Raw genomic sequence first — 26,075 nt, forward strand, 5'->3', positions numbered from 1 at the left:
GACATACATGGAGACGCGACAGATGTGATGTGTTCAAATGCATTGCATTTATTGAAAGAGAGACAGAGTTTCTGTGCATTCAACAAAATGTTCAACGTGACTTCAATAGAGGAAAACCAGACAAACAATATGGTAGAAATTTCATCCAAATTAGACATACAATTTAGGGAGTTGTGGAATTAGCATTTGTGTTATTTTTTTATCCCGGGCTTGGGTTCCTTGAATTGCATGTGTACGCATTACTCTCGGGCACAAGATGATGTGTCATTTTTTAAACTGAGACTTGAAGAGTTTTCTCGTTCTGTGTCCGATTTAGATGAAACCTCTATAATTCTGTTTGTCTACTTTTGCTCTATACTCCATTCAAAGCCAACTTCTAACATGGTGTAGAATGGTACCTGTACTAAAGTTTATGCACTGACACAAAATTGAGTATGTGGTGATGCTGTGTTTGGGGCAGCATTAACAAGCACTGTACAGCAAAAGCACAAACTAGATTTCAAAGACCACAGGTTTTGGGTGGAAAAAAAAGAAGAAGAAAAGACAATTTCACATGGAAAAAAATTACCACCATTGTCGTGTTTTCTTCCTTCCTTAAACCTGACCTCTGTAGCAGAAACAAACAGTGAAATAAAAACAAGGGGGACATAGAAAAAAACAAAATAAATCTCCTCATTCACATCAAATTTTTCCTGTATCAACAAAGAAAAGGTAGGGCATCCTCCAAGCATAGGCAGTATTAATTGATCTCCACCAGCTTTCTTAACCCGTTGAGGACGGGCTTATTTTGCTACAACATGTATTTTCCACAGACATATGCCTGAGTTTACTCAGGACTCGTTTTCAACGGGTAAAAAAAGAGGAAAGTCTTCCATGCTGATTTTACAATCATTTTAATTCATTTACCCATAAAGCCGTTACGTAGACAAAGTATCTCATGTGTAATATCTTGAGGCTGCCAGTTGAGTATATGATTTCTTCTCTGCCTATTTGTTTCCTGTTTCCTTGTTTGGTGATGAGCATTAAATCCTCGACAGAAACATATCATTACTATCACTTGGAGAATAACCTTTATCAATTCCGAGGACTAACCAGGCAATGGTCTTCAGTTATTCTTTTGTTCTGTCCTGCCAAACCATTGAGCCTCCCAAGAAATCATCCAAGGAAAATATCATTCTTTGTTTGCTGCCAAATTACTCTGGGCAGGATTTTGTGAGTCAAAGTGACCTGCATTTAAAAGCCTCCATTCTGTAAGATATGCTGAAATATGCACATCTCACATTTTATAGACAGGTGGCCGCTATAGACAGGGTCTTTAACATAGCTTTTTTCTCTCTGGGGAATTTCATTTGGTGGCTGTATAAAGCAGGTGGCCACTATAAACAGGTAGCCACTAAGGAAGGTTTGAAGGTATATCACTTCCTTGAGACAGTGAGGACTTTTTTTTTTCTTATATACATTGAAGCAACATCGAGCAGCATCGATTGACAAAACTGCCTTTGATACTAAAAGCAACAGCAGCTAAATGTACCCACCTGTCAACCTAAACTAACGGAGGAAGGAGACAAAATGTCTCAAAGCATTCCTGAGAGGAGAAACTCAGATCTTCATATTTCTTCAAAACCGCTTCTACCTATAATCTGCTCATACCTCTTATCTAATCTTCGCACATTCTCTTGGAATATTCTGCCCATAACTATTTACATACAATAATCCCATTTCAGCATGCAAACTTTAAGCCTACAAGTTCAGGCAGAATATCCAATACATCATAGAAATTATACCAAAATGCACAGAAATTTTGTGATATCTCTTCAAGGGATTAATCTGCAGTATCATTATACACACTAACTTGGAGGGCAGACAGTCATGAATAAAAACTATTTGTACATGCTAACAGGATTATGACATTTTCTTTCCCAACTGTCAAGCACTGAAACACAAATTTCCCTGGCAGATAGATACTCTTGCCATTCATTCGCAGGTTCTCAAGATAGACAATAAATGAAGGAAAGTTATGGCTAGTCTCTGTCGGCTTTCAACGACATTGAGTCTGCCTACCACGGTATGATATCACATTTTATTTTTCTCTCTTTCCAACATGAAAACTTTTGATATCCCTGCCAGATAGACACTTTTGCTTCATGAATGTCACGCTGATACGCTGTACCCTGATAAAATGTCAAATAAGGTGACCTGGGTATAAAATACTAAAAATCTAGGATTCAAACAAAATCAAAAGTTTTAAAATCTCTACAATGTTTACTACTATTGTATTATTAATTGCCTTATTGTAGCCCAATTGTATTACACTGCCTTATCTCTTGACTGTAACTACACTTCAAAGACTATCTTCACAAAGCTACAATGTATGTTTATCTTGTGTTAAGCATATCTTATTGGTTCTGAGGAAGGTTTCCCAAAATGAGCTAGGACACAAGTCATAATATATCACTGAACTGGCTATGAGTCTGCAGACATAGTATCAGAATATCAATGCTTGGCAACTTTATCAAGTTTAAGTTGAAATGGGTTAGTGTACTTTTTTATTATTCTTATGCAATCCTCAAAACTTTTGGTTTCTGTGGACAATAAAATCAGCTTTAAACAAGCAAGACAATACAGTTATACATGAAGACAAAAAAGCAAACAATAACTTTTGTTTTAAAAAAACCCGTTTGGGATTCAGAAATTGACACATACACTCATACAGGTCAGACTGACATTAGCTACTCTTTCGCTTGACTGCAATCTCTCGCTCTGATGTCTCTGTCTCTGTCTGTCTGTCTGTTTGTTTGTCTGTCTGTCTCTCTCTAATAATTCCTGTTACCACATTGAATGCCTGTGGTTTAGTTTTCATGTTTGTACTTTGGATCACAAGTAATACCCTAACTTTCACCAGAAATTTGAAGATATTCCAAATCTATGTAAAAATATATAAAGGAACACAAACAAGCATGCATTCATTTCATTCATGTTATTCATACCTGCAGGAGAAGTTTAGTATTAACAATCCTCACCAATGCAAGGATTGGAGTGGAATACAATAATACTTTGTTAACACCAATAAATACTACACACACACAACTTCAGGGAGGCACTGACACAAAATGAACTGTCACACTGAGGAAGTTAAAAGTGATATTCCTCATTAGTGGGGGGAAAATGGGGTGATCTGGATGAGTTAATCACTTCAATGTTGATTTAAAAAAAAAATTATGTAGGCAATTCCACAGCACTCATAATCATGGACATGGTGGTAAAATTTGATAAGAAACATGAAGACTTTATATATGGAAAGGGACGAAGGAAGCACTGTGGTAAAGTGGACAGGGCTCTGAACACTAAATCATAAGGTCCTCAGTTCACACCTTGCCTTGTGTGAATATCCTTCCATACAGTATTGACCCAGGTGTCAAAAAAGACAAAGACGACAAGAATAAGGTATTATATGTCAGGGCTGGGTTGAAGTATTGTCACAGCCCACTAAAAGGGCACTCAGTAAAACACCAAAGACACTACCCTAGTAAAATCAGACCATATTGCCATTGTCGTATTAACTTTGTCAAAAGTCATACAAAGAGAAAACCAAGAGATAAGAAAACAGATTTAATACAAGTCAAAAGAATACTGTGATCCAGTACAGTTTGCTCTTGTGATGCAAAAAAAAAAAAATCCTATTTGTACGGTGAAATATTTCCTGCAACTTTTTATTTCCCGTGATACTGCAGATCAGCTGTTGTTTTAATTTTACTAAGCTTATGATTTCATCATTTTCTATTGTTATGTCTGTTTTGTACCCTGGAAAATACTTCTGCACTAGTGGCTTGAAAAAGAAAATGTGATTAAGTGTGATACCAGGGGCCTGTTTCATAAAACGTGTCATCAGTGACAACTGCCACATTTCTATGACAAATTTGCTCTCAGCCAATCAGATGCAAGGATTTCAGTAGCTTGTCACATCTATGACAACTTGTCACTGATGACAAGTTTTATGAAATGGGCCGCAACAAATCCAGAGTCTGTTTCTAGGCAGTGAACTGTGTGTAAAATATCAGAAATATGGAGAAAATGACTAAAACTTTGTCTCACATGACATGTGTCTGCCTAAAGAATGAAATATTTTTTGATATTCACATTGTTAGATGCTTGCCTTAGGCCCAGGTATGCCCCCCCCCCCCCTCAAAAAAAAAAATATATATATATGCATCTATGTTTGTAAATACATTTTCTTGCATGTGCATGTTCTCTGTACATTGAAGGATTTGGGCATGTTTTCCTTGGCAATTTATTTCATAACTTTGATGAATAGATACCAGTATATGTTCTTGACAGGATTATTGTAGGTTCTTTTTGGTATTAATTGAAAGGGAAAACGAAACTCGCAGATGTATTATGTTAATCCACTCAGTAGAGTGGGTGTAGGATGAGGAATATATCATAGTACAAATGATACACATCAGCAATGGTATTAAGAATTACCTACACAAAGTACCTTAAAAAAAGTTTAACAGGCCCGAGGCAATTGCGGAAGATGTTTGGACTGTTCCACAGGTACCCAGTGTGGGTAATTATACTAATGCCAAAACAAAATGATGTGAATTATTCGTTTTAAAAAATGATGAAGCAGATCCTAGTCATCAAGAGTAGTTGAAATTTGGCATTGTAAATTCTGCAGCAGCAATTTTTGCAAGTGAAAAACACAATGAAATCTTTGCTGGTCCCCATATTGTGATGTGAAAGTGTTCATGACTGGTAATAGTACTTTACTTTACTTTATTCAACCAGTCATTATACTTAATACTTATGACCAGCCATGGGCAATATTACGTGTCAGGCAAAATGAATGCATGGTCACGAGTACACTCTCAACCAATCAATTGATTAGGATCCGCTTCATCATTTTCTCATACTCACTGACAGACAAATTGATTCACCAGTTGGATTACAGGGTCACGAAGTATGCAATGACTGTGCTTGAGTTGTTATTCAGCACACTCAGCAAAAAAAGAAAGTAAACGCTTTTTCAAGTTTTGATGTCTCATAGAATATTTCGCTGAAAGCTAATGTATTACATATCATATTGAAGGTCATTTAATTGGCTATCAACCTGGTAGGTCAACGAAATCGGAAACTTTACGCATGAGAGAACACCATTGTTTTTCTCTTCCAAGGCACAAAAGTAAAAATTGCAAAATTGAACAAGTTGTCATTCATGCGTATGTGCTCTTCCATGGAACAATATGAACAAACAACAAATTTCACACAAAAAGAAACATGATTTAAGTTGCAAAAATAAACCTTTGAACTCTATGATATTTCTAAAGCCCAAAAGATCAATGAAGGGTAAAAATAATGGAGGAAAATAAAGCATCTTATGTCAAATCTAAATTCAAATGAAATAAGAGAAGAAGTAAAAATGGTAGAAATTTGAGTTTTTCTTTTCAAATTAAGAAACTGTAAATAATGTTTGGTTCTTGAAATTATCACATGGGCTCTTAAATCACTAGAACAAAAGAAATAAATAAAGAAATTCAGCTTATTTAATCATCTTTATGCTTATCATTCCCTATGTCATTTGAAATTTGACTTGACAGAAAATTCTTATTTTTCCCCTTAAGTTTCCCACTTTGTTTTTCTTAGAAGTTATAAAGAGATAAAGAGAACAAAAACTTATTTTTCCTATTTCATTCATGTCTGTCATTGTGTTAAACCGGTCTTTTGTTGCCAATGTTATCATGAAGGGCATTTGCAAATGACTGAGAACATGTCAATTTTTGCAATATTTGATTTTGTGCTTTGGAGGACAAAAACGAATGTGCTCACTCATGCGTAAAATTTTCTTTTTAATTAACCCACTAGCTTAATAGCCAATTTAATTACCTTTAACATGGTATATAATACATTGATTTTCCTAAAAATCTTCTATGAAAAATATGACTTCGAAAAAGTGTTTACTTTCTTTTTTTGCTGAGTGTATTAAACTAAAGGGATGCTGTTAAAGTACAGTTGTAGGGTATCACACATGTTTGTGACATGAAGTTGTAGCATGAGAATAACACTCAGTGGATAGTAGTCTAAATGGTTGATAGATGAAATAACATGAAAAAGAGGACATGTAGTTATCATTATTCAGTAGATGATGGTGCACACAGTTGGTTAACATCTAATCAGAATAAAGTTAACTGTGAGGAACATAGATAAAGTTATCAAGTTAGTATGGATTATAAGTTTAGAGCTTTTGTCCCGAAGGGTTATCTCTCAGCTACATGTAAATGTTACATTAAAGTTTATTCTTTTTAAATAAACTTTTGGTAAACTGTGTATGATCTTCATCAATATAAATCAAGTCTCCAATATCACTAGTCACTTTTTACCCCCAAGTTCCAGAAAACACCATATTGTAGTTTGCCCATGTATCCTCTCTCATGTAAGTTTTTATCTTTCCTTGCTAGTATTTCAAAGGGTAGAACAGACACTTCTCTTCCATTTGAGTCAAATGTTTGCCTTACACTGTATATAATTGTCTAGTTTGATTGCAAAAGTATGAAAGACCCATAATTTGCTAATCTACTTTTAATAAGTGATCCTTAACCTTAACTAGGCGGGGGGGGGGGGGGGGGGGGGGGGGGGGGGGGCTCCGAGTCCCCCCCTCTATATTTTCGCACGATGTATCGCTATCGCAAGAAGCTATCGCCGTGACGTTTCATGACTTTTTTCTTTCGAGTCTCCCGCATCTTTTGACACCAAAGTTGCGATGCCCGGGCACGCGGTTCCAAAGTTGTGCATAAATATGCACATGCATGTCAGACCAAAAATTGTTCAAAAATGTGAATTCGTGTACAATTTCAATGCAAACTGTGTTTACAGGCAAATTTCATAAAAGCATGATTATTTTGGGGTTTTATTGATTAATATCAATTGATAACATATTTTCTTGTTTGGAACAATGTCGCGGACAAATTTCATCGAAAAAACAATGAAAAACATAAAGTCGAAAAACACAAAGAAATACATAAGAAATTCAAAAAACAATAAAATACTTAGGAAATTTTTTCTGATTGCGCAATTTTTTTCTCTTACATTTGCTAAGGACACTAAAAAGAATATTTACACAAAAAATGTGCCTGTTTTGAGCTTTATTTAGTGATTTATACCAAACTTTCTGATTTCATGCATCATTATGCATAAATTAGCATAATTTAGTGTAAATGATAATTTTTGAAAAAATTAACTTCATGGTACTATAGATTACATCATAGGCAATGTGTATGCCAATTTTCATCGCGATTGCGCGGTCGATGGCTGAGATCTGGAGGGGGGGGGGGGGGCCCTGGGAGGACCCCCCCATCCCCCCCCCCCCCCCCCCCCCCCCCCCCCCCGGCTCTATCATCTACCCAAATAGCCCGGCCTAGTTAGGGTTAAATTGGCAACACATTTTTATAAGATTAAATGGAATATAACTCCCTCAAATTGACAATTTTGGGGCTAGTTTTTGTTTTCTGACTTCAATGTACTGAATGTAACCAGTTGCACCTATTCAAATCACTCTTCAAGACTGTATAAGCAATTAGAGGTGCCAATTTGATGAAGGAAATATGATCATGTCTGAAGCAAAACTACCCCAGGATTCAACAGGTTCAAATTTAACAGGCCAGCCCAGATGTCAGCTACAGGTAATTTGACATCTCCTTCCAACATATACGTGTACATCTAGGATGAAGTTTATTAAACATGTAATCACTGCTTAGTTCTGTGTACATATATAGAGAAAAACAAGGTCTAGCACTTGTTCACTATAGAATAAAAATCCCATCATTAGGATACTCAAGAGTCTTTTAATCACACTAGATAAGTATAAACAGATTTATGGAATGAAAGAGGATTTTTGGAACTTGTACATATTAACCTATGGACTTCTGACCCCCCCCCCCAAAAAAAAAAAGGTAATCATGAAAAGAGCAACAGAAGTCTTGTATAAATCAAAGTCATTTTAATTGAATGCTGAAAATATAACAGTCACTTTTTCATACCATTTCACATATTGTTGAGATAATAACAATGGAACAGGCAAACAGAATTCAGCCCTCAACCTTCAACATCCATCCAAAAGTCTTTGGAAACTATCTCAGGAAGTATGTTCATCCACCTTATGCCGTGCCTTTCTTCCAAAGTCATAAGAACACTCATGAAACTAGCAGTGAAAGTACATACTAGGTGTTCCAAAAAACATTTCCCACTTTTGATTCTCAATAATTCATAAACTATACATCAGATAACACTGTCATTGGTATCAATGATAGCTGAATAGTGTACAACTTTGTTGAAGGTGGTTTAAATATGAAACCATAAATCAGTTTCATGAAATCCATGATTAATTTCACAGTTAGGTTCCAGATTTTGCTCCATTTTCAACCCTCTCTACAAAACTTTCACTTTACACAGGGGTCAATGGGTGTGTATGGGCAGTGTGTGGTTAACACCCTGACAATGGTCCTGAACAATGGCCAGGGTTTGAATGCTTCATTATTCATTCATGAGAAATTCTACTATCACAAGTAGTCTTTATTCAGCCTCTGGCAGTATCTGTGTAAAGTCAAACGGCTGCCGATACTGTCGTTAAGTGGCGACAGTGCTCTCCCTACTTCTGAAAAACGAAATTCCAATGAATACCTTCTGTTCTGTCGTAAACAAGGTGACAGGAAGCAAAGAAAATCAACTGGAGTATACACTTGTGTATACGCAGCCTTGAATAAATCTACTAACAACTGTGAAGCAAATCACCCCAATGAAAAATGCTGCTGAACTCTTTACCAAAAATTATCTCTTTTTATCGAAAAAGAGACAAATTTGTCAGACTACTAGTAAACAGTTGTATTCAAATGAGGAACTTTAGATCATTTATGCTTTTTAATATTTATATCCCAGATTTACTGATATGTGAAGCAAAATTTGAAAATGATTGCCGGGTGGAATGAAAATGTGGTGTTTGCGAGCACATTGAAGCATGTGCTTACTTTTTCCATGTGCATGCATTTTACCCTTTACCGTGCATGAATTCAGACTAGCAGTACCCAGGGCAATCCACATGAATTATTGATTAAGCATTCATGTGCCTGGGAGAGCGATTTGACACCTCGTCAACAGGTGGTTCAGGCATGTCCATTGTTCAAGGCCATTGTCAGCACACACTCACATATTCATCATTGGTTCCTGTGCAAAGTTCATTTTTGTACAGAGGGTCAAAATTTGACCAAAATCTGAAACCTTACTTCAAAATCAATCTTAGATTAAATGAAACTGATTCATGCTTTCACATCCAAATTACCTTCAACAAAATTGTACACTATTCAGCTATTACTCATATCAATGACAATTTTATCGGATGAATAGTTTTTGGACTATTAATGATCAAAAGTGGGAAATGTTTTTTGAAACACCTAGTACATGTGTATAGTTAATAAAGATAAATTTTGCAAGAAAAAGTTCTGACACAGTTTACCTTAAAGGCAGAAATTGTCATATTAGGCCCATGCATGACAATTTGTGTGGGAACCTCAAGCACTGGGTTATAGTCAATTTTTCATATTTCCACCTCGATTTTACCGACCAGCACACTCAAGAATAAAAGGGAACATGCCTTACTAATCATTCAGAAGATGCTACACTCTGTTTCCTGTCAAGATTATTTGATTTTCTTCATTTACTTAATAAATAAAACTAATGTCAAAGTTTAATTCAAGCTTTGACCTATGACCCTCCCCTTCCTGTGGGGCTACAATCAAGGCCACCTTCCACAGAAATTTCAAAACAGCCCAAAGTAAGCACACAGAGATACAGAGACTAGACTTTGTAGAAAATTTGGTTTCATGGCAACCCCAAGTATCAGTGAAAAGAACAAAGAAACTTGCAGCCTACCAAAAACATTGAATTTTCTTCAAAAGCCCACAAATATAAGGGAGTCAGAATCTACTTTATGTCAAATTGTTGGAATAAAAATTTTCTCTACTTATGAATGGCTGAAACAGCACGCATTGAAGGTCCAGTTTACCTTTGAGAGCAGTGATTTGAAAAATGTTCAAGATATCGCCTTTCATGCATATGTGTAGGTATGTTGTACCACAAAACACCCTCCCAAATAAAATTTTTGCGATAGCGCCTAAAATATAAGGAGATGTCAGTATTTTTCTCAATACATCGTAACTGTAGACGATTTAGTCTGGAAACATTTTTATTATAGTTCTTGTTCACATTTTGTATATTTAACAATACTTAACATCGATTTTACTGATTTGAATTTTTACAGTGGTTGTTTCTATCCCTAACTCATATTTTAAAACTATTTTAAAGCACTAATGCTGTTTTTTGTTTCATCTGCAAATGGTAAATTATGCCTTTAACCATGTCAATGAAATAAGACAACTTGCAAATGTGCTTTAATTTTGTTTTGTGATGTTGTTTCTTTGTTTTTTTCATCAAAGAGTGCAATGAAGCCTGGCCATTATAGGTGTTAACAGGAGCAATTCCAGACCAGTTGAATATTGATTGAAAAGAAAGAATACATTTTATATTTAGCACAACAGTGGATGTTTCATCAACATGAAATAAAATAGAGGAAGTTGTGAATAGAATAGTGAAGTATCACTAATTTTTGCTGTACAGTTCACTCATTTGCACATTCATAGGAAACTGATTTGTAAACATTAGCCAAACTTCACAAATTCATAAACCTCCCTAATTTTCATCTGAATTCGATCAAATTGTCACTGCTGTGCTTACTGCATGCTACTCTTATTCTATTAGTATGTTTAATCTGGTCTGGAATTGCTCTTTGATGATTAAGGGGGTTGTCACATATATGATAGAGAAATGAGGTGGGTTACTCATGGATGTTTTCACTATTAAAGCATGATGGTGGATGATATCAAAAATGTTCATTCCATATGGCAAGTCACATGAAGAAGGTTAAAGTTTGGCATGACCTACATGTACGTGAGAGTCAGCATCCAGATTCACTGCTTTGGCAAAGTGCAGTTTAAAATTCTGCAGCTTCTGGCAAACATAAAATTAAAAAAATAATAATAAAGTAAATGGGAAACAAAATAATCACAAGAAATATAACAACTGAAAATTAAAGGAACATAACAGGAACATAAACCAAAATGCAATGCAATGCAAGATGTGAGCAATGAAGAATGCAAAGAGAAATAACATAAAAAAATAATGCTTCCAACATAAAAAAAAGAAATCCACATACTTGTAATTCAACTATTTAAAAAATCATCATGAAACTTTGCATGCAAAGATCACTGGGTTCCATGCCATAAAACTTGTTATCATTTCTGTGACAAATTTGCTCTCAGCCAATCAGATGCAAGGATTTCATTAGCTTATAACAACTATGACAACTTGTCACTGATAACAAGTTTTATGAAACAGGGCCCTGGTCTAAAGTCATCATCTACAAAATGATTAAAACCTCATGCAATAGAAAAGCAGCTTGGTTGAAAATGACTATATTTTAGTCTTTTTATATCTTTTTGATATTCACTTGTCTGAATGTGCCTGAATTAAGGGACACTTTCTTTCTTTTCTTTCTCTTTTGTACAGTGCAGACTCAGCAGTATGCTATCTGTATGCACTATCCTTACATGTGGAGTACAAATACGGCATAAAAAGCCCTCCTCAAATAAAATGGACATTCAGAGACTCCAACTCTCCCACTTTCGACGGGAGATCTCCCACTGAATGGCCATTTTTGCAAAATCTCCCGTTCTCCCACTTGAGATTCAATTTCTCCCGCCCTGGCTCTGTGTCTCCCACTTGAAATGATTTCTTACTTTTTGTCTTCGTATGTTGAAAAATAAGCCTTAGGTAGCACGAGAGAGCATCAAGAACCCTAATTATTAGAGCTTCCAGGACCCAAGCGGGCCCTGGACCCCGGCCGCAAGGAACTTCGCGCTCGTAATATGGGCTTCGCGCAACATCAAGTAGGAGTCTCCCGTTTGCGAGGGGTTTCAGGCGGGAGAATCTCCAGATCAAAAGGTGCTTGGGGTTGGAGTCTCTGGACACTATGACATGCTTCCGAGTGCTTTTCCACGAAACAAACACAAGCATGATTTGTTACGTGTGATGAGAGGTACATAAATAAGCAGATGCTTTACTTTACCACACTCGGGAAGTACATATAAACCAAGTATGATTTCATCTGTGATATTAGCCCGTTGGGCTGATTTTGATATAACATGCATTTCCCATTCTAGGACACCTGCCCGAGTATACTCAGGACTAGTCTTCAACGGTTTACAAGGGATGGTACAGCATTGGTGGAGATGAGAATTGGGCTTTAAACTTTTTGCAAGATACCAAGAAAACACTTATGATATAGTACAGAGCATACCATTTTAAGAGGTATTCAAAGTTCATTTGATGAAAATCGGGTTTGGAATGACTGAAACATCCAAAAACAAAGTAAATGTAAAACAAAGTGATCGTAATACAGTTTGGGTCCCACACTTTATTAGAATCGCTCTTTTTTGGATATCTCGGCCATTTCAAAACCAATTTTCATAAAATAAATGCTGAATTCCTCATAGAATTACATGCTCTTTCATATTTCATAAGAGGTTTCTCATTATCTCACCAAAAAATGTTAGAAACCTGAAATTAGATCTCAACCAACACGGTACGATCCCTTTAAAAGTAACTTATTGCTACACCCTCCCCTTCCCCACCCCACCCCCCACTCCCAAAAAAGGAAACAAAATGGAGGGGGGGGGGGGTGGAAGGAGAGGATGTGTTTTGTTTGGGCCAACATCACCTTGCGTGAACTGTTGACACATAGTTTTGATACCTTGGCATGCTTTGGTGTATGTTTGAACATCCAGGTACAGTCTAATCTCTGCCCCCAGTGGGTGGCATAAAATATGTAACTGATTTACTACAACCACACAATGTATTTATAGTATCCACCCACTTTCGTTCATTCCACACAGGCCTATAGTTAGATTCCACGCCATGTAAAAGCTGGATTTGATAATGAGTGCAGCATACAAATACATTGGACGGTAAAAGTTTCATGAAAATTAAGACTTAGATTCTAAAAGGAAGTTATGTAATTTTTTTAAGGCACATGGACACAAGAGGGGGCTCTTGCATGGTATGACAATTGCTGCCATCTTCGTTATGAAGATTGATGAGGTAAAGCTAGCTACACTTGTAACTGTCAAAGTGGATCACAGGGATTGCATACACTCACTATTGTACAGGTTCAATACCGGTACTCATGATTTGCTGGTAACATGTAGCATGGGTATGATAGTACAATGCATGTACAATGTACAAGGGTACATGCTGGATGGGACTGATCATCAATCTTCAGGTAATGTGTAGATTGAGATCTTGTTTTATACTGACACATCATTCCATCAATTACAGTACCTGTTACACAATAGGCCTACACATCTTCATGCAAGTCTCCTCAGCTTGATAGTATATGAACTTTGTCTTTGCAGAATCTGTATACTGTATGTACAATTGTAGTAGGCAGACCATCCAGGAACAATGGCTGATTCAGGAACTGAAATTGACAGAATTTCAACCATATTCTACATACTTTAAAGGACAAGTTCACCTTCATAAACATAAGGATTGAGAAAATGCAACAATATTAGTAGAACACATCAGTGAAAGTTTGAGGAAAATTGCACAATCGATGCAAAAGTTATGAATTTTTTAAATTTTTGTGTTGGAACCGCTGGATGAGGAGACTACTACAGCTTGTGAGTCATATGCGTACAACAGTATAAAGAAAATGTAAAAGAAAATTCAACATATTTTCACTTTTTTGGCATAATAAAAGTGCACTTGACTTGCCTCTTTCTAAAGGCAGGGGGAATAATATTACCCATAACATTTGTCGGTAACGAGTCAGGGGAATGTGTACTTTTTTCAAAAGATGGAATTTTGTGAAATTCTCTTTGTATTTTCCTTAAATTGTTGTACGCATGTGACATCTAAGTTATTCATACACTGCAGTAGTCTTCTCATCCAGCGGGTACTGCACAAAAACTTCAAAAATTCATAACTTTTGAACGGATTGTCTGATTTTCCTCAAACTTTCAATGATGTGTTCTACTAATATTGCTACATTCTCTCAATCCTTATGTTTATGAAGGTGAACTTGTCCTTTAATATCAAAGGTTAAATTTGGAGAATTTCATTGGCAGATGCATAAGTGTGGGTCCATGCAATAGCACCCTCTTGAATCCTGAGTCTGTTTACCTTTAAACTCTCTCACTTTAAACCCCAGTGTACAAACTTGATAGGATAATTATAACCTGTGATACTTTCATCCACTACTGACAAGAAAATTTAAACCAATTCTTCCTAAATACTAGAGAGAATGAAGGAAAAAATCTAGTCTTAGATTCATGCCTTCAGCATGATGATGAGTAGTCTGAGGCATATATAAAAGCAAAATATCTAACTTTTCCATCTCCGTAGGTTGATCCTCTATTATATGAAACATGCTCAGACATCATGCTAATTAGGCAGACACAGGCAGACATTGCAGGGGGATGAATGATGCTGTGAATCGTACAGAGTACCAGGTACAGTATACAATACAAACACATGCTCACATAGTATGAAGTACATGTAATAAGCCAAGCCTGAAAAGTGACATGAAAATGACGCCATTTTCTAAACACCTCAAGGCTTCTCTATAAAGGCACAAAAAGTATAAAATACAGCAGGCAGGCAAGAAAAAAAAAGACCAAAAAAAAAAAAAAGAAAAAAGAAAAAAAAAGAGAAGATCCAGACAGTATAACTGTCATTTGACACATACAGATGTACATGTAACACATGCAGGACTTTCTGTGGAGGGATGTGCAAAAAAAAAAAAATAATAATAATAGAAAATAAATAAATAAATAAATGAATAAATGAAATAAAATAAAATAAAATAAAATAAAATAAAATAAAATAAAATAAAATAAAATAAAATAATAATAATGATAATAATAATAATAATAATAATAATAATAATAATAATAATAATGATAATACTGATAATGATAATAATAACAATAATGATGATGATAATAATAATACTAATAATGATAATAATAATAATGATTATAATAACAATAATAATAATAATGATGATAATAATAAATTTAAAAAGTAAAATTGGGGATGAATTTGATTTGGTGTGTTTGAAAACAGATCAGCTCATACATGTTTGTTGTAGATGCTACCACTGTCCCCTAAAAAGTATACAATATTATGTATGTACACGTATGTGGTTTGAAAAGTAGGACAGTACTTCTTCATTTGCACTCAGGCATGGACCCACCTGTGTATGGTCACAACTTATGTAGTAGAACCAAAACAAGTGTCCCTTAGTACACATGTGGCCACTTGTAGACAGGTTGGTTGCCATTTTGATTTTAATAACTTTATATCAGGTATTTACATCATCCAAAATCCACTACTGAATCATAATAGTCTGAAAAATGAATGTTCAGACAAAAAAATATATATATATAAATCTTGCTTATACAATTTGTATATGTTGGTACTGGAAAAATCCACTGTGTGAGATTCTAAAACAGTGGCAGAATGATTATAGGAACTTTGCATCCTTGCAAATAGGGTTTAATCTCAACTTTGTGGCTGCTCTACATACCATGATATGGACCATACAGGTACATGTACAACTAGGAGACGATGGGGGGGGGGGGGGGGGGGGGGGGGGGCTACTGGTCACATTACAAAGGTTAACATTACATGTAGGGTCACAGGTGGTATGACACACCATTACTCCAAGGGAATTTTGTAGTTGCTGCACAAGGCAGCTGGAAGCAGTATATTGACAGGTACGTGTAGTTGCAACTTGTAAAGGTGTGACTGTACATTGTAGTTCATGTCACTGGACTTGTGTATTATTCCTGAACACACAGTACCCCTTCATTTGTGGGGGCACTGTGGTATAGTGGATAAGACTCTTGACTTCATGACAGATGTCCCGAGTTCAAGTCCTGCCAAGTACTTTAATGCATCCTTTATTAAGATATCTTTCCCAGCGATGTCCCTCTTGACCCAAGTGACAAAAATGGGCACCTGGCAATGCTGGGGGTAATACGTAATAATGGCAGGGCCCTTGGAAAGACCAGGACTCGTGCTAAAGAGGCTACCCTGGGTAAATAAGACCATGTCCATGCATTTCAATTAAAATCACTGTCCTATTATCAAGAGAAACCACATACCCTGTGTTGCATGCATGCAAAATTTCAGCACCAAATACAACACTGGGCTATGTCTATGACTACCACACACAAACACACACATACACATACACACAAAGATTCACACACAGATTCTCATCTAAATTCATTCCCCTGGCATGCATTCTAAGTTGGCATTTTCTGTAAAAGGAACGATTTCTATCACCTCTACCATGACCTACACAAAAAGAAGTGGGGGGGGGGGGGGGGCAGCGGCAAGAGAAGGCATGGAAAGGGTCAACATAATTTGATCCCTTGAGTCATGGGATAATGTTGCGGAAGGATTTTCTACCCTTCTTTTGTAATATTGGCAACTATTGAATTTACTGCCACTTTCTATAAATGGAGAAAGACTCAATAGTTCACTGATTATATTCATTAATTCTGCATATGATAGAAAAAAATTGTCAATTTTAGGTATACACATAAACTTTCTCTTCTGCAATGTTTTGCCAATTTGAGGATCACTTATGAATGTAACAATTTAGATGCTTTCAAAGTTCCCAAACTAAAATAAACAATGGTTCAATGATTTAAAAAAAAAGGGGGGGGGCTCATATGAACGAGAAATGTTAATCCAATCTCATGAAATACTAGTCATGAATGGTGGAAATTATGATTAAAAAAGATACAGCACAAACCTACAGACTACTCATTTTGGAAGAGAAATGTGCATGCTCAAATACCTCAAGAGGACCAAAAGAAATCCCCTTCAATTCTACGGGGTAACAGGCGGGGAAGAACTAAACTTATCCCAAAACAACAACAAAACATATCAAGAGGCAACATGTTCATCATCCCTAAAGACTAACCCAAAAAGGGGGAAAGGGAATTAACTACATCTAGATACTACAGGGATATTCTGTGTGCTACGTAAAATAAGTTGCGATGGACAAAAATGCAGGCAAATCTTGATCATACTTCTGATTTCCCATCTACCCCCCTGATATTTGGGTTTCTAGTTCTCTACCATGCAGTGTGCACTAAATGCCAAAAATACTGCCCTGGGACTAAAGGGAAACTCCACTCCTTGATTGCGGTGTCTTTGATAAAATCCAAACAAGACAGAACAAGTGAGTTGTCTCACAGATCAGAAACATTAACAATTAAGTAAATTGCTCAGACAACATCAAATGCCAAAATCTGATGTCATTCTCTAAATGGTTTGGATCAATACACAGAAATAATTTATAGAAAGTACCAACAGTTAGCAACTGTGGCTTTGTTAACTCATCATACATGTATGCGATGTGTAAAATGATTCATGCAAAGAAGATCATGATACTCCTTAAAGTCATTAAAAAAAAAATGAAACTCTGATAAAAGTTGTATACTGGCCAACATGTGACTTGTGAGGAATTTACATTATCTTCATCTAATTTGCATATGTGATCATGACAAACGCAAAATATCACAACTTTGATATTTTGATTTAAAAGTAGTGACACTTCTGTTGTGTCTGTTTGTTTGATTTTTCACTCATTTGGATCTATCAAAATGTCAAAAACAGCTATCAAGGAGCTGGAGCGGAGTTTCTCTTTAAGGCACCTCAAATGACCTAAGGCACCTCAAATGACCTCAAGCACCTCAAATGACCTCATGCATCCCTCCTTCACTCACCAGCATCAGCTGCCGTGAACACTCTGACATGGGGGCTCCCTTCTGTTTACACAAAATTCAGGCGGATGGCATACATCGGTTTAATGACATGACTCGCACACAATTTTAAAACAGAGTCTTCATCTAAAACTGATATCTATTCTTGTTACTTTTCATTTCTTTAAATACACTTGTAAAGGCTTAAATTTGAATATATGGAAAATTTTTCTTTTCCATGTCCATCATGATGTGTAAAAGTAATGAAACTTATCTGTTCATTTTTCCTTTTTTTTTTTTTTTTTTGGGGGGGGGGGGGGTTATTTTACTCTATTTTGCCGCTTCACTCTCACTACTAGAGTTTAAGTTGCCAAGTTGGCAAAGCTGACCTGCTGAATCAAATCATCTTTAACAGGCCCCGTGAGGGGCCTCAAAGACTGAGATTTTAAAAAGAGTGATGCTCTTGTCATAACACTATTCATCAAAACTACTCTGTGAACATTTCTTTATAAGAGGCCACTTCTCAATAATCAAGCTCTCCTTTAAGGGTAAAACATAGTTTCCATATGCCTGCAGACAGTGTCAGTTTCTTCTCGAAAATGGACACATATGCCAAAGAAGTGTGTGAAATGATGCTGTGATATTAACACAATTTCAGTAAGGTAACAATGAAAATGTGAAATATTAGCCAAAAAGGTATGACAGAAGTATTGCACTCTCAGAGCATACCAGATTGTGGTTGCTAAGATTACACAATTTTTTAAAAACATTGTTATTTATCTATTTATGTTTTTATAATTGATTACGAATCAGGCCAGAGCAGTATCCATCCATCTTCTGTGCAAGATTGAATCACATACAGCTTGTTGGGAAGTACTACTGCTAGGGCACAATCGACCATCACGTAATGTTCTACCTATCCTCTACTGAATGAGGAGGGCACTTTCGGAATGAAAAGTTAGGTACTAAGATCGAAATTATCTCATACTTTTGATCTCAAATTGCTCCAAAGCAACTCATTATCCTGGCAAATTGTGTCAGCCAGACAAGCTTCTTGGTAGATCCTTTCAATCTATTGCAAAACAAATTCCAAATGGTGGAATATGAATTCTGAGCCCTTCAGAGAACTTTATTCTACCTTTAATACTTTCAATTATCTCAGAAAGACTCGCACCCCAGATTCTATGACAGGATATTTTCAATGCCTGGCTATGAGTGAGCACTCAAGTCTACGTGATCTCTTCCAGGAAAGCCTTCCAATATTGATTAAGCCATTGAAATCTTTTTCTTGTTATCACAAAGCATTCATTTGAAAACCTAAGTCTAGTTATGGTTTCACGCAACAAAGGATCACCACAGGGATTGGTTCACACTTGAGAAATTCCTATTAAACATTCTAAACTAGAGTCTTCTCCTCTTTGTGGATTAAAACAAAAGACAACAAAGGAAACACTGAGTGCTGAATTACTCAGAAGTGTGTGCCTATCGAATGCCATCCAAAACATTGTCAGTATTCCCACAGGCATAATTAGATATTCTTAATTACCCGTATCCCATTTCATCTTCTCAAACTCTGCGTAAGGTATTGTAACATATAATTATGTGTATGTAACTGCAAATGTACTAACTTGTATTTGTCACAGATGTGGTAGAAGATGACAATTATGTCCAAATGTAAGTATCTGCACAGAGAGATTGAGTTACGCTCTTACAGTATCAAGGGAATCACTTCCCTCTGCTCTGAAACCAAAGCTCATTATTCTTTCAAACACTTTCACAAACTTGAACTAGTGGGACTAATGATCTTCCTTGCTTTTGCAGCTCAAGTACACAGAGAGTTACAATGTACAAAGTAGTCTTAGGAGAGCTGTATAGGGATACAAACGACAGCTGAATTAAGTCCCTGCACGACCAGTAAACAAATTCACACTATTTGTACATCAAAGTCCCATTGACCAACAGCATCTTGGCAGAGAATGAGTTAAAGGGAATGTGAGACTTCACTCCAAATATGGTAATTTTTGCATATGCATGAATTCATTTCAATTACCAATAATATAATATTATATTTGATCCATCCCATCCCCCACCACCTGCCAAAAAAAAAAAGAAAAAAAAAAAGGAGAAATCACACCACATATTACATGCATATGGGCAAATGAAGTATTCATGCCATGATTTATGATCAGTTGAATTGGCAGGATGCGACATTTGTTACAGTGCATGGTGAGGTCATGCACTATAACAATCAAATCTCCCCCGGCACTGCAATGTTGCAAATTCACATTACTTAACTAATTAAAAAGATAATTAGTGCAGACCCTGTCCTAACACTTCACTCTATATTTCACAATCTCTAAATGCTTTATCAGCCAATAAAAACTTCTTCTTCCTCTTGACCTTTGACCTCAGTGACATAAACCGGTTGTGGGGCTAATCATGCATGTAATATAATATAGTCCAGTGCCTTCACGAGCATGCACTGTCTATACGTCATAAAATATATCTCATGACAAATCAAAAGAGTAACAAATTACAATCTGAACAAGGGTGTTTTTTTTATCACTGTTTCACTGTCTGTGATCCTAAAAATGATGACATCTAAATAGTGCCAATCTAACATTAAAACTGTTGTTGGTTAATATTTCAAACTTTGTGGGAGCAGTCCACAATGTTCAGAAGGCAATTACACAATCAGTACTGAAAAAAAAAATGTAGTCTTTTGCCATATTGAATTCTGAAATTCTTTGCATGGATACACATTCACAAACACACATGCTGATAGACAGGCAGGCACACATAAACATACAGACACACACACAAACAGGCAGAATAAAGAGGCTAGGGATATTCTACAGACAGTACATTTATGCATTTAGTCTGATAGGCTTATTGGACCTGAGAATTACTTTAAAAGTGGGCCAGTTTCTCTTAACAATGTCATAATTTACATCATCAACAACACACTCCAGAATCGAGACACAAATTGGCTCCACTTCAATGTACACATAGTTGAAACTATGAAACAAATTGTCTCTACTTACAGATGTAACTGTATATGAAAATACAAATCATTATTTTCCTGGTCACCGATATTCATTCTATGAATTGCTTTACAGAGATGCCTGAAATTATTGTAAGCCACCTAAGTTGCAGTTATCATGGCAACATCTCAAATGTTCCGAGGCTGATTGTCTGTTGCTTAGACTGTTGCCATGGCAACAGTCGTTACTGTGAGCAGCAGACGTTACAAACTGCCTTGTGTGATAGGCCAGGATGAGTGAATTGGAACGTGTTCATAATGCCTGGCTGTCCACAATACGTGGATTTGCCTAAATCTTCTCAATCTGTTTTGATCCTCGAGTGGTAAGATAGGACACTACGCTGCCTCGCTCACCCACTTTGTTGTTTTGCATACTAAAGACAGTCAAACATCAGTATTTTCCATGATTTAGATGTACTGCTACCATTGTAGACATTTATTGTTATCATTCCCTATTTAAAGGGATGGTACAGTATTGGTGCATATGAGAATTGGGCTTTTAACTTTTTGCGAGATACAGTACCAAGAAAACACTTATGATGTAGTACAGAGCATACCATTTTAAGAGGAATTCAAGGTTTATTTAATAAAAATTGGGTTTTGAATGACTGAAACATCCAAAAACAAAGTAAAACAAAACGATCGCAATGAAGTGTGGGTCCCACACTTTATTAGAATCGCTCTTTGTTGGATATCTCAGCCATTTCAAAACCAATTTTCATCAAATAAACGATGAATTCCTCTTAGAATTACATGCCCTTTCATATTTCACGTGAGGTTTCTCATTATCTCACCAAAAAATGTTAGAAACCTGAAATTAGGTCTCAACCAAAACTGTATGATCCCTTTAAGCTTCCACTGGTCACTTTATGATGATCAGTCTCTACTGGTCATTGATGGTGTCCTATCTTTTTTTTTTTCAATCATCATTAACTGATCATTTGGGGGAGGGGACATGGTTTGAATGTTTCACTGCTACTAACTAAAAAAAAAAGGCATGCCGAATAATACATCACATCACAGTGAACAAGATCAATTTGACCAGTGACCAGTGATGCTGTGACCATGTTTCAATCACAAAAATCTATATTTCCACAATGAGGGCAATACATATGTTACAAAAAGAAAAAAGAAAAAAAAAACCTCAAGCTCCAGATTTTCCAGACATGTTTGGACAGAAACATATCTCTCATGAACATATCTCACATGAACATATCTTTGGACAGAAACATATCTCTCATGAAAAGGATTCGAAACAAGAATAACAGTTACATGTATCTGACTGTTACTTTTGCATGCTTCTCTCATGCAATGGCATGCCAAGTTTATACCAGTACTTTTCACTCGCCCGAAAACAATGATTTATATTAAAAAACAGTTGTTGATAAGCAGTAGTGGGTAGTACACCATTGTATTGTATATGCATGTGACACCAAGCTCTCTCATCTTTATAGCACTTGAGAGTTTGCCTGCTAAATTCTACTGTAATTGCCAGGAGCAATTAAGAGTGAACTTTAGCACAATTCATGATCGCATATGGTACGATTGCTTCAGAATCTGAAGAGAACTCTTGAATAACCTCATTCTTTCACACGGCTGAAGATGCTTTACATAGAGAGCACAGTGGAGTCTGGAAAAATCACACACACAGACTATAAAAAAAATTACAACAAAAAATTCCCCTATATTAAGCCTACGCATCCCACAAGAAAGCTACAAACAAAGGAGTCACAAAATATGATATTTTGACATTTTTTTTTACATTGTACCATGATAAGAGGTAGGGGAAAGAGATGTTTATTCTTACCGCGAGGTCGGAATCCCTGAAGGCGTTCCCTGACAGGTCCAGCACCTTGAGTGTGGTAGGAATGAAGTTGTTTTCTCCAAGAGCCTTGCCTAGTGCCGAGGCACCTAAAGTTCAATCAACAGAGGGAGGATAGTTTTAAAAACCATGCAAATCTCACAAATTGGTAACATCATCGCCCACGACATAAAATCCTAGTCCCTATCACATATAAGAATAAAAGTTGTGCAAAATAGTGTGTTAACATAAAGTACCCTCTCTGACTGTATCATACTCTTGGTCTATTCCTATCTTGTAATCTTTGTATCTTTGTAAAGATGCTGCTATGATGAAAGCAATGATAAAGACAGAATTATCTATCTTTTAGGCTTTACGTGCTCAGGCACCCATTGTAATTTGCCAAGTACTTTTTTTTTTTAGTATTCAGTAATCAAGCCAAACATGACTGAGCTGTAAAGTTAGCAAACCAACTCAGGTGTAGCAATGTGTCTCTGTCCAACCATAATGACACTACAGTCTGTATATAAAGTATGGGGGGATGCAGTTGGGGGATGAGGTACAATGTAATCTCTATTCCATTGACAATTTCTTTCCATGCAACTGTGCTAATTGGCAAAGAAATGCTCCGGCCTGCAAGCCAATTGATAAAACAAAGCACAGAAGGGTTAGAGCCAAATATAAATGTAAATAGGACAAGAAACTGGGAATGCCAGTAGTGATGAGATAAAAGGACTACTGTCAGTCCCAGAAGATGAGCTCACCGTCCCCACTGATGCCCGTCTTGGACAGCCGCAGCTCCGAGAGGCCGTGCGACATCTTCGCGATGGGCCCGCAGAGGTGCTTGATGCCCCGGTCATCGAGGGGGTTGTTGGAGAGGTCGATGACACGGAGATTGGACTGCGGGTTGGAGAGCAGCGAGGTGCTCAAGTCCCGCACAAAGTCCCTGAAGAAATAAAAAGATTTTACTGGTGAGACAGAGAAGCATGTTTTCATATTAACTGCCTTTACTCAAGTAGAGAGAAAAACATCTGAAATGGCAACAGATGGACAGCTGCATACTACTATCTTTTGATGTTTACTGTTTCAACCATGAAGGAAAATCCAAGTTTCACTGTAATAAAGTTTCAGTTGTATGACAATGTCCTCAATTTTTTTCTTTTCTTTAAAGATTATGGATTTCATGATACCTTTGAAGATTTGCAAGTGGAAAAGGTCTTACATCTTTTCTGCTTGATTTTGACAGGTTGCAAGATATTAGTCAGTCATCTAGTTCAGCTTAATTCTTTTTATGTAAATTTTGCTGTCCTACATTCATTAAGAGCCAGAAGTTAATTATCTTAATTGGGTGATTTCTGCCACAATTCTTTTGTTTTTAGATGCATAAAGCGCAACATTGACTATAAAGATTCTTTGTTGTGAAACTAACAACAGAGTATTTACTTGTATACATGTACATGAGACTTTATGGTACCTCGATTAGCATTATGCCAACTTGTACACACTCTCACAAATACAATTTTTTTTTTTCGGTATGAAAGAGCCTCTTTGTTGAAATAGAAAAGGGGAAAAGAAAAATCAGATGCTACAAGAGGCAAATCAGATTACCATTTGAGGCCCACTCCATCGAGGATCAAACACTCGAGGGTCTGGGAGGATAGAAGGACCCGTGGTATCTCCCTCAGAACCTCTTGTGGCTGAGGATGTGGGGACCATCCGGTGAGAGAGATGGAGGGGGATAGAGATGGAGAGTGAAAGAGATGGAGAGGGGGAGAGGGAGGGAGAGAAGGAGAGATAGACATGTATCACTTTTATGTTGCAAATTTCAGCATCAGTAGCCAAAAACGTATATATAATCAATATTTCTCTACCCAATTTGACATTGGGGTGGATATTTGTTTTTTTTTTTAATACAAATACCATCATGTTTGACATCTGTCTTTCCCACCTTGTTTAGTTTATGTTGTAGTCTTTCTTAAGGCAGCAGGGTCTATGACATCCTCTTTGATTGAACAGAAAAGATATAATAATGACTAGAAACCAATCTCTATTTCACCATACGATGGTAAGCACCTAGTTTGCAGGCACAAACCCTTGTTGGTCGTAAGGAGTCTGCATGCGCCAAGACTAATACACGCACCACTGCAGTGCAGCCTATGGGACAGTGCCGAAGTGGTGCATGTAGTAGTCTTGGCGCAGACTCCTGGTTAAAGACCAACAAGGGTTTGTGCCTGCAAACTAGTAAGCACCCACCAATCCAATCACTACATAGATCTTGATATAGCTGCACTCACTTTGTCTGTCAGAAAGCAGGTAATGTTGTCATACTGAGAGCAAAGTGTAGCAGTGTGAACACAGAGTACTGTGACAACTATCACAGATTTACATTAGTGCTCGTCTGCACTTATGGTCCTCCACCAAGTAGATCTCTTTCATTTGCAATCCAGCACAATCGATCATTTTATACTACATGACAAGCACCACATGAACTGTCACGACACCTTCACAACTGGAAATCAGAAATGCTGACGAATGCAATACACTTTGAACAGTTCACAAAGAAATTTCAATTTGGATATGTGGGATCACCATCATAACATGGTTAATGACAAAAGCACAAGTGCATTGAAGGCTTTGTTGAGTTTGGAATCATAAAATGACTAAGAACCTTCTAGATGCTTGTGAAATCAGTATCAATCACATACTGTACTTGTTACAAAGTTTATCAGTATATTGGAGAAATTATTTCATGGACCAGGCTCCCATTTCATAAAAAGTTGCTATGATAGCAACTCTTGCTGGAATGGCAGTTGTCATGGTAATGACAAGAATCCAGCTTCCTGATTGGCTGTTGCTATGGGAAGTTGCTCTTCCAGCAAGAGCTGCCATCCTAACATCTTTTATGAAATGGGGCCTGCTCACAGTTCTTTATAATGGCATGGCCCAGATATCCGCCCTCTGTGACTTACCAATTTGAAGTTGACCATTGAGAGAGTGGTAAACCATGTGTTGTAGTGTAGTACTGACACAATCGGCAAGAGATGTTTGCTGCAGTAAGAAATGCATTGAAATTGTAACAGGATTATGTGTTGTTGTTTTTTTTTTCTAAAGTCAGTATTAAAATAGGCCTCATTAGTAGTCTCCTTTCAAGAACCTAGCCTGACAAAGTGCAGTCAAGTGAGAAATATTTGTAGTCAAGATTTACAAAGTTTTTTGTTTGGTTTTTTCTTTCCAGCTGAAGTGAGAAGTCATTGTAAGATCATTCAGTGATAATGGAATGATGAAGATTCTGAGTCAGTTGCACATCTCTGATAACCAGTCAAAGTCGGTCATCATTAGATGAAAG

At 36.7% G+C, this 26,075-nt stretch overlaps 1 protein-coding gene across 1 annotated transcript in view; it reads right to left on the reverse strand.

Moving 5' to 3' along the window:
• LOC139722178 (F-actin-uncapping protein LRRC16A-like) overlaps positions 1 to 26,075 on the reverse strand; it is a 139,578-nt gene that overhangs the window by 63,836 nt on the left and 49,667 nt on the right. Inside the window, exons 8-12 of the mRNA XM_071633493.1 lie at positions 25,699 to 25,777; positions 24,338 to 24,426; positions 23,494 to 23,675; positions 22,736 to 22,839; positions 569 to 607 (exon numbers count right to left, since the gene is read on the reverse strand). Coding sequence (XP_071489594.1) covers positions 569 to 607; positions 22,736 to 22,839; positions 23,494 to 23,675; positions 24,338 to 24,426; positions 25,699 to 25,777 — 493 coding nt within the window. The remainder of the gene's footprint in view (positions 1 to 568; positions 608 to 22,735; positions 22,840 to 23,493; positions 23,676 to 24,337; positions 24,427 to 25,698; positions 25,778 to 26,075) is intronic.

Source organism: Diadema antillarum, unplaced genomic scaffold (genome assembly GCF_040938485.1).
Source record: "Diadema antillarum isolate AM-2024a unplaced genomic scaffold, OU_Dant_1.0 scf00000160, whole genome shotgun sequence".
NCBI lineage: Eukaryota > Metazoa > Echinodermata > Echinoidea > Diadematoida > Diadematidae > Diadema > Diadema antillarum.